Source organism: Typha angustifolia, chromosome 4 (genome assembly GCF_048772165.1).
Source record: "Typha angustifolia cultivar Huaian chromosome 4, ASM4877216v1, whole genome shotgun sequence".
Lineage (NCBI taxonomy): Eukaryota > Viridiplantae > Streptophyta > Magnoliopsida > Poales > Typhaceae > Typha > Typha angustifolia.
Genome location: NC_133242.1, coordinates 11,102,278 through 11,112,500, shown reverse-complemented (window position 1 = coordinate 11,112,500; position 10,223 = coordinate 11,102,278). Strand labels below are relative to the sequence as shown.

Genomic DNA, 10,223 nt, shown 5'->3' with positions numbered 1-10,223 from the left:
TTCTCGAATTTGCTGCGATATATAATAATTTAGACTCTGTTTAACTTGTTAATTTTTGAAAATATTAAATTTATCTTGTATATTATGTATAAATATTCACCAAAAGTTCATGTGAAAATTATGTAGATTTTATCTACGAGAGTAACACATATATTTGGAGATAAGTGTTTCAAAAATGATACCTAATTTGAGTTGAAAGTTGCTCACTTACTCTACTTTTCTTTTGCTTATGGCGCCACAGCTACCACTATAGACGGTAAGCTTCTATTAGAACAGCTGGAAGTAGCAGAGGAAGAAATAGGAATGTGGGCAGTTCGAGTGCCATTGCCCAGAATATGCATGCTGCAAGCTGGCTTGTGGATTTCTTGAAGGCCAAAGAGTTGCATCTGCAAGACTGGCTCGTGGATTTCTTGAAGGCCAAAGAGTTGCATCGGGAATAGATATAGCAGCGAGATTTGTTTATAGAGGATAAGGTATAGGAACGATGAAAACAACGCGTTGATTTGCAGAAAACACATTACAGTAAGAGTAAACGAAGTCAATGATGTACCAGTTTAAATCATTTTCAGACGTGTCGGTAATTTTTAAGCAGAAGTGCAACAACCAATATCAACCAAGACCTCGAAAAGTGCAGAAGCTTCCACCAGCCATATATGTATGATGTACATGTACGTACAAATGGAAAATTAATACAACCGTATTTAGACAGAAACAAACCTATACTGAGAGAATGTAGTTTTGTACTACAAAGCATATGAAACTGAACGATATGGATGGGTAAGGTTTTCACTACTGTTGACACTTGATTCTTTGCAGCAACCGGTGGTTCATCTGAACTCCCTGGATCTACTAGGGAGTAGGAGCCAAACATGAGTAAGAAATAGTAGACAGCAAAAATGCAAACTTGGTAACTTGGTAGTCTATCAGAATGATGCATCTTAAAAATGGAAGCTTATAGAAATTAAATAAATTAACTAGGAGATAATACATACTCTTCTGGTGCTTCAGACATGGAATATCTTATTTACGAAGCATAGTAAAGTTACAGATGGAACTGCTTCTTTGCCAGGAATAACCAGGACTCTGACATAGTACTGGATAGAAACCAGCAAAATTAGCCCATCTCCTGAGATGTTGTTTTGAAAATAATACTGATAATGGAAATGTGTTGCAACTTCCTAAGCACAAAAGCGAGTGCATTCATGGAATCCTTGGACCCTAAACAGTAGACTCTAGAAAGGACATATTCATCAGAAGGACAGCTAGTTAAACAGTCTGTCTTCTCAACTACTAAGCACCGTTGTGTTATAGACTTACAGGGACCAAAGTGTCTAGTTTGCATGTGCGGTTTCTTGAGAGTTACAAGTCAAAACAGAAACTTCCTTGCCTTGAAGTATTCCGATTATAACAAATACACCATGTTTCAAAAACATCAACGAAGTAGACAACAAGCCTTTGATTCCAGCTGCTAATTGTGCCAGATTTTATACACTTAGTCATCAACTCAACAATCTTAATAAAAAGGGGGGGCAAATGAGTTAAATCTTCATTCTTTAAGACCAAGGCTCATCTGGCCACTGTATGAAACTATACCTTGTTCTACTTGCTCTGTAATATTATAATTCCTTTTGCTTAGAGGAAGTCTGTAAAATTCTGCTAAGTAATCCAAAGCCTCAATATTCCCACTGCACACTTTCCAGAGTGATGCAACCTCTCCTTTATCTACTGTTCCCCACTTCTGGCATTCATCCATGAAATTTAATAGCTTAGAATAGTAAGAATCATAATTCAAAAGCAAGAATGGAACTGGAAATTTGGACCCTATCCTTTCAAGCTGAATCAGTGCTAGTATCTCAAAAACTTCATCTAATGTTCCAATTCCACCAGGAAAGGCAACAACAGCGGTCATGTCAGATTGGTTGTTTCTCACTGCAGCATCTACCAACCCATGCTTCCGTGCCGAGAAAAACCTGTTTGCATGTAGATATGTAAATGAGATTTTACTCATAAGCATAAACATGTTCCTTATAAGGCTTGCTGGGACGTTGATTACCTGCATGTCAGATAAGTTTCAGGAGGCAGGTAAGCGTGGAAATTTGAAGATGTCCATTCACCTGATTCCTTTGTTATCTTGAACCCGCCAACTGGCTTCTTCGCCTCAAGAGCGCCTTGAATGGCAGCATCCATCAGACCAGGACCAGCTCCTGTCCAAGTGGTGCAATCTAATAGTTTTGCAGTCTGATATTACATCAGCAGATAACACATGGTTCATTATTTGATTAACAAATTTCAGTTTCAGAACACAAGCATAAGATCCTCATGAGAATATTCTTAATCAAACATGAAACTTTGAAACTGGGTCTTAGATGATCTGCACTTGCTACTAATTAGAACTTGTTATATACTCAAACATAACATTTTCATATCCCCGTGTATGCTATGTTCATCATAGACAAAAAAGATAGAGACAGCAGTAATATTTCCTATTGTTGTGTAAAGGCAGGTACTTGCAAAACAAATAAGATTTTCAAAGTGCAACTCTGTTTGATCACCCCGGTTCTAAATCTGCTCTACACATACATACAGGTCAGACAACTTTTTGAGTCTACCTGCACTTGTAATGTAGCATAAAAGAAAGCATCATGGTTGTGGACCATGGTTAGTTCCTTTTACAGCTGAACTTGTAGATCAGTTAAGCAAACAAAGTAATAAAATCAGGGGGCTGCACCTAAAACTTCCAACTGAAGATTTTGCATGCACCTATTAAAAAAAACGCCCTGACCAGTAAAACTGACGTTAATAACGATCAAACAACTAAAAATGCAAGCTAAATAATCACCAATACAGTTATACAATGTTAGATTACAGATAATAGATAGTAAAGCACAGATAGTATTGGAGTAAAAGAAAAAGTTTGTGCATTCTTATCTAGATCGAAAATCTGATATTATAAGCAAAAAGCACAAATAGTTCCTCATCCAATTGAAGCATGAGGTTATCATATTCATCCAGTAATGATTATACCAATTCTAATGAGGATAGAGCAATGGCCTCAGCGAGGAATTATGACGAAGGATCATCAATAAATTGCTACTTCGGTGGAGTAGATGATAAAGAAGTAGCAAGATATGGGAGACTTGCCTCTCGGGCCAATTCGACTGCTTGCAGGTAGTGCGAATGGTGCTTGTTGACTCTAGAAGACCCCAAGTAAATAACTCCCCTGCCAAGCTTATGTACAAGTTGATAGCATCTATTGATCTCTTCTTTTACCTTCCACCAAAGAAAAATAAACATATCGCTCGTCAGCTGACATACAAGTACTTACATATCCTTCCATTCCGTGCAATTGATTGGTCCAGTGGGAATTAGAAAGGAAATTAAGCACCTCGTTGCCGCTCGTCCTCTCGAGGTGTGCAGTGACTTGTGGAAGAGGAGAACCGCCGTCCAGGCCGGAAAAGCTTCTCCCGGCGCTGAGCAGAGTGCCCCCCCACCCTCGACAATACCTGCTACTACTATTATTATTATTATTATTATTATTGGTCAGCAGTTGCATAGAGAGGCGCGGAATGGCAGAGAAGACCATCGCTACCATCCCACTAAAATCCACTGCTGCTGCTTAGCATCCGGGGATGGAGGTTGGAGGCGATGCGTATGATCTGTCAAATAGGGCTTTGGAGAATCCGATTCCTTCGTACATACTGCACAGTGGGTTTCTTTATGCTTGCTCATGGGCCTGGTTGGGTGTGGATCCAAACAATCGGGCCGACATTGGCCCTAAAGCTGGCTGGATAGGACAACCGGACCCATAGGCTATTAGATTTAGATGACAATCCGGCCCTCGAGCTTGCTGAACGAACGTTAAGTCGTTAACCCTATCCCCACCACGTTACCATAGCAGACATGAGGAACTAATAAGAGAGAGAGAGAAGCCGGGGGAGGTGGCGGTGGAGTTGGTGGCCATTCTGGTTAAGGAGAGCTGCAAGAGAGAGAGAGAGAGGTCCTACCATATGAGGATTAATGGAGACTAAATAGGCTCTTCCTCGGTGCCGTGCCCGACAAGCTTAGACCTCTTCTCTATTTAATAAACGGATCAGAAGCTATAATTGATCATCACGTAATATGATGCCTCATCATGCTCGAGAGATGTCACTATGCATTACGAATAGAAGTTTACATCCATTAAATGAATTAGTTTCTTGGCGATTATACTTTATTGATTGTATTGTGTTCGAATTTTAGTGATGGCAAATGTGAATAAATCATCCTCAGACATATGAGGAGGTGAATTACAAAAAGAATTTCCAAATTGAAAACTATTTATGAAGTTTCTTTTATTGTCCTATATGCTTGGTTCATGCCTAACTTATATGCTTCAAGTATTCTGGGTTACGATCTCATATGCCAATGATTAGCATGTAATGTGACATTATTGTACAGATTTCTCAGGTTGTACATGTTTTATAAGTATTTTGGTTTATAACTTTGTCATTTTATTGTAAAATTTATATTTAACACTTTATCTTTTATTTTATTTTATTTTATTTTTATTTACACCTTCTATTTTTATTGTTTGTAAATTGAGCCTTACTTTTTATTAAGTATGTGTAGAAAATATCTTAGATTAGGTTTATACTTTTGGACAGATGGCATAAAAAGAGAAGATTTCATCAATTGCAAATATTTTTTTAAAATGACTAAAATGCCCTTTGTTAGGTTTATGTAATTAGCAAATTATATTTCAAAACATAACTAATATTCATATAATGTGTCTAGATTTTATGTATAAACATATGTATAAGGTTTGAGATATTTGATGAAAAATATTGAAGTGAAAGATTAATTTTGAAAATAAAATATTCGAAACACTTTTAGAATCATTATTAAAGTGATTGAACGGTGTCATGATACTTGAAAAAGTATGAAATTTTATCAAAAAGTATTAGAATAAGCACTCTACATTCAACTGTTAATTTGTCGTTTAAATAGAGCGTTTGAACGCACTCTAGACCCGTTCAAACACACCCTATAATCGTTCACACTGCATTCACACATATAGAGAGCTTGTTTTAGTCATTCAAACGCACCTTGCAGACATTCACACATACAACGGTGGCATTCACACATATAGAGGTTTTTATTTTGTTGTTCGCGACGCGTTCAACAATTCATAATGAATCTTTGCAATTTCTGATATTATGTGAGACCTAATTTGACTTAAATTTGGTTTTATATCTAAAAGGTACTTATCTTATCTATAAGAGAATCCATAAAGAATCTTTGAAGATATATTTATCTTATTTTTAAGAATATAAAGTATTTAATCTAACCCTAGGAATGAAAAGGACCCAAAAATGAGGAACGTCAAATATTAATCTAAGGAATTAGAAATCACTTCTCTACTTTAGACGGAATATGTTGAATCATTCATATCTCAACGCATCTACATTAGATCTGAAAAACTACAACTCAAGGGTCACTAAAGTTTAGAAACCTATCAAGAGAAGCAGTGTGTCGCGAGGTCTAGTGAGCAAGGTTGGTACAAATTGAATTATTGGAATAGACGGTTGATTTGTAAGCTTCTTATTAAGTTTAGTGATTGGTTTTGATTTGAGTTTGGATTCGTTGCTTTTTACCCGGTTTTGAATTTTTTCACATAAAATTTTTATTTTTGTGATCGTGTTTTTCACATATTATTTTTTACATATTATTATCGATAGCGTGCGATAAATCTCACTTTCTATAATGTTTCTTATATATTTTTTTTAATTAGTACAAAAGTATACTTAAGTATCCACATAAATTTTAATTTTTTTACTATTTCTTGTCTCTTCTCTCACTTTTAGAGCACAACAAATCAATCTCATAAAACAATGCTTTTTCTTGATGGGATTTCTCTCAACTATGGCATCTCATTACAAGAGAGATCATATAGGGATCAATCAATTACCTTCACCTATTTGGAGCGCAGCCAATTTGAGATATACCATCGAAAAAGGCCTAACTTAGGGCTTCTTTGGTATTTTGGATTTGGTTTCTAACTAGGGGTATAGCTTGGATTTAATATTTTTAGTTGAGTATACGCTGGGTTGGATTGGGTTGGTTTAGGTTGGGTTAAGTTGAGTATAGATTGAGTCTAATAGATTAGATAACTATAACTCTACTGATAATATTTTTAAAATCTTCTTAGTATAATTAGTTTTAACTATGAGTTTGATTAAGTTTATCTAATAAAAATAAAAAGTGTAAATAGCAAATAAGTTAAAAGGCAGTAAATACAAATTTCCTAATAGAATCACATTTATAGATTCTTCTGACATCAATATGGCAAAAATTTTATACAGATTTCTTAACAATAATGGAAGAAATTTTAATAGTGGATCTCTGGAATATGCAAATTCAGGAACAAGATTTTAACCGAAGATAATTTTTTAAAGAGAATTATGGAAGGGATCTAAAATATATTTATTATAGGAGAGATCGTGAGTTGTCTCTCCTTTTAAGGAAGACAGAGTCTTTTGGGGAACATTTACTACCCAACGACCTTAGGTGATATTTGGGTGATTGGTAGAAGCTAATTTATAGAATTAATTCTATGTTTTTATAATTGGACGGCGAGGAAAAATGAGAAGGCCCAAAAAGAGCTATGTTGTTGCTGCAAAGGATGACGGAGGCTGGTTCTTCTTTTGCTGTCTTTTGTGTTTCTCTTATTTTTGCTGTCTTTTGTGTTTCTCTTATACATGGTCTTAGTTGATACGTTTAATCTTCTGCTAAAAGTGAAGAACGTAATAGAGGAATACGATCTAATCACGTCAATGCATTTTCCAACAGACTTGTAGAATCATCTTGCTCTTCCAACTGACCTGTAGAATCTCTTGCTCAGTTTTTTCCTTTTTCTGTTCTATACAGGAATTTGCCCAGTTTTCTTAATTTTTTCCTGTTCTCACCCTGTCTAGCCTAATCCAGTAATCCCTTGGCAGAAGGTGATATATTAGAAATGTAATCATCTAGCATTGCATCACAGAGTCTAGATACAGCTATTCTGCTCGCTAAAAATAGGCAGGAGCATAAAGGGGAGAAAGAGAATAACTAAACTTGCCTTCCATTATAAGAATAAAAATCATATTAAATCGACAAACTTTTAGAACCCATCACCCAACATGTTTACCAATACATACTCTTAATCTACAAATCACACATCAATTAATCTGTGGCAAACTGCGGGCGTCGGCGCTTGTTGGCGTTATCGCTGCAGAGTGCTGTCATTTTTTCCACCATGGCTTGAATCTCTTGTTCATCATCTCTCCGAGACATGGTCTGTGCCATCTCTTTGGCTTTTGCCTTTATACCTTCCCCTTTCTTGGTGAAAAGCACATCTCTGATTCCTTTGGCCACATCGTGTCCCTTGAACTTGCCAACCCCTCCTAATCGATCATTGGATGACGATGGGACAAGCACGCCCACACCGAGCTCGACAACGAGCTTAGCGTTCAAGGGCTGGTCGAGATGCAAGGGGAGAGCTACCATGGGGACGCCGAACCGCATTCCTTCCATGACCGAGCTCCAACCGCAGTGAGTGAGGAAGGCGCCAAGGCTTTGCTGAGCAAGGATACTCCGCTGCGGAGCCCAACCCTCCACCACCATCCCTCTCTCCCTCACAACCCTCTCCATGAAGCCACGTGGCAACTCCCTTGCACTACGCCTCTCCCTCTCCCTCTCCCTCTCCTCTTCTCCCTCTTGCTCCTTTGTTGGGAACCGCACCACCCAGATAAAGCTGGCCTCGCTGAGCTCCAAACCGAGAGCCAAATCTATCATCTCCTCTTCCGACATAAAGTATTCGCTGCCGAAGGAGACGAACACCACAGAACTCGTCTCCCTCTTGCTGAGCCACCTCATGATCGCCCGCTCCAACTCCTCAGAACCGACTACGTTTTCAGCGTCATCGGGAACTAAAGGCCCCACTGGCATGACCTCCTTCCCGATGAGTGAGGAGAAGTAGTCGATGTACTTGAACTCGATCTCCCTGAACGACTTGATGGCGATGAAGCCCGAGGAGCATTCTAAGCTGTGGAGGAATCGCTCTCTATCCGCGAGGACCTCGTCGTCCACTACCTTGTTGAGCATGGAGGTGTACTGCAGATCTTGGTGCAGTCCTCCAAGGCTGATGGCCTGGAAGGGGAAAGGGAAGGATCCCTCCTTCACGAGGTAATGGCAGAAGAAGGAGGTTGCGGCTGCTCCGCTAGTCATGAAATGTATAGCGGGGATTCCTCGACTCTGTGCCGATAGGGGAGCCCACGGCTGGATAAAGTCATAAATGAGGAGGTCCGGTTGGAGGTCGTCGAGGAGGCGGCAGAAGGATGGCTCCGCAAGGTCGAAGGCCTTCTTGAGGGTAGGCATGAGGTGCGGAGGAAGGTACTTGGTGGTGTGCAGTTGAGGGGGCAACCCTGGCAGGGGAGGAAGGTGCAACTCCACCAACCTTATATAGTTGTACTTCTGGTTGCGATCTAGGTGTTCTCTGATGGGGTTGAGGTTGATGGGAGTGGAGCAAATGTGGACCAGGATGTGGTGCTGTCGCGAGAGCCTCTTGGCGAGCTCTAGATAAGGGGATACATGGCCGTGAGCTAGCCATGGTAGCATCAGTACGCTAAACGTGTACAGCTCATGATCCGCACATGACTGGATCTCCATTAGTCCAACCTGAGAAAGTTATATTATCGCAGCAAGCAGCGGCCGGATATAAAAACTACATAGTTTCAAAGGAACGCAACTTATGCAAGTAATTTATAAAAAAAAAATTTGGAGAAAGGAAAGAGCTAGATAGATATGCATGGAGATGGAAGACAGCGCGCATTATGCCACGTTTCACCATTTTCATCTGCGTATTGCAACATGTCAATTAAGCCCAGTGTTACTCATGTCTAACAATTAAATATTAAGTGACACATGTCAAGGCGACCCAACTTAAAGAAGAAAAGGGGATAAAAGACCAAAAAGCAGAAGAAGAATATATGCTATAATAATGATAGTGATCTAATACCAAATTGAGTGGGCTGCACAAACGATTCTTTCAACAAGGAGTGGGCTGAACAACGATTCCTTAGCAAAGGAATCAGTTCGTAAAATCGCAGAAAAATATTCGTCAAATTTTTTTTTATAGTCATAAAATTATAAAATCAAGTGGATTAGATTCGTAACTTCCTTACCTACAACTTTTGTATTTATGACTTTCGCAAATTCGAACTGCAATTGGGAAGAAAATACGGAATAACATGGATGATGATGATAGTGACAGGTGGAGTGGATGGGTTATGAATAGGTATGGAGGTGAAGGTGAAGGTGAAGGTGGATAGTGTATGTGGTTAAGGGATGTAGACGGAAACGAAGTGGTCGAGATCCCAAAAAAGAGGGGTGGCTTGAGGGAGATTAGAAGTTAGGAGAAATTTTGCCAACGGTAGAGGAAGGATGGTGAAGAGAGAGAAGGGAAAGAGTCTAGAGAGAAGATAGGAGGTAAAAAATTAATAATCCAATAAAATAATGAAATTGGCTACCATCCACATATTTATAGAAGCTAGCCAACAAGTCCTTAAACAATATGTAACCCTAATTCTAGAGAATTCCCGTCGATCGCGTTTGAACTTACAAAATACGTTCTTTGTATGTATAAACGCGATGTAGACGTTCGAATGCGGGCGTTTGAACTCACCCGATCACATTTGAACGTACAATATGCGTTCTTTATATTTGCGAACCTGATATAGGCATTTGCAAGGACGTTCGAATGCGACCCCTCCTATGTTCGAACACGATCTATAGGAATTTTATTTTAATGAAAATAAATAATTAATACAATAAGAAAAAATCCTAACTAAGTATATCATGATCTAAAAATTATTACCATAATACTAATAATAGTTAGTATTGGTATTTTGGTAAAGTTAATAAAATCTCACATAACAAATAATGTTAATATTACCTCATATAAGAGTTATAATTTTGTTTCTCCATTAAGAAGTTTATTAACATTTTCTAAATTTCTTTTTAATTAATATCAAATTTCTTTTTCTTTCATTTTACCATTTTTAATTTTCTCTCTCTTACTCCACTTTCTCCTAAAAATTTCTCCCCACCCACCTCCGACCCAACACAACAAACTGACATACCCTCACCTGCATTAATTATTTTATTATTTTATTAAAATTCTTCCTCTCATTCCTCCCAGTTTTGTT

At 38.3% G+C, this 10,223-nt stretch overlaps 2 protein-coding genes across 2 annotated transcripts; both read right to left on the bottom strand.

Moving 5' to 3' along the window:
• Positions 1–696: 696 nt before the first annotated feature.
• On the bottom strand, positions 697–3,955 carry LOC140759137 (cytokinin riboside 5'-monophosphate phosphoribohydrolase LOG4). Its single transcript, XM_073095622.1, has 4 exons — positions 3,386–3,955; positions 3,142–3,270; positions 2,054–2,238; positions 697–1,970 (listed from the first exon to the last, which is right to left on the bottom strand). Exons 1-4 carry the CDS (start codon positions 3,590–3,592, stop codon positions 1,547–1,549), a joined length of 945 nt encoding a protein of 314 aa, XP_072951723.1. The 5' UTR covers positions 3,593–3,955; the 3' UTR covers positions 697–1,546.
• A 3,134-nt stretch (positions 3,956–7,089) lies between these two features.
• LOC140759264 (UDP-glucosyltransferase 29-like) lies at positions 7,090–8,891 on the bottom strand. The gene has a single exon (XM_073095774.1). The coding sequence runs from the start codon at positions 8,683–8,685 to the stop codon at positions 7,201–7,203; it is 1,485 nt and encodes a 494-aa protein (XP_072951875.1). The 5' UTR covers positions 8,686–8,891; the 3' UTR covers positions 7,090–7,200.
• Between the last annotated feature and the right edge of the window lie 1,332 nt (positions 8,892–10,223).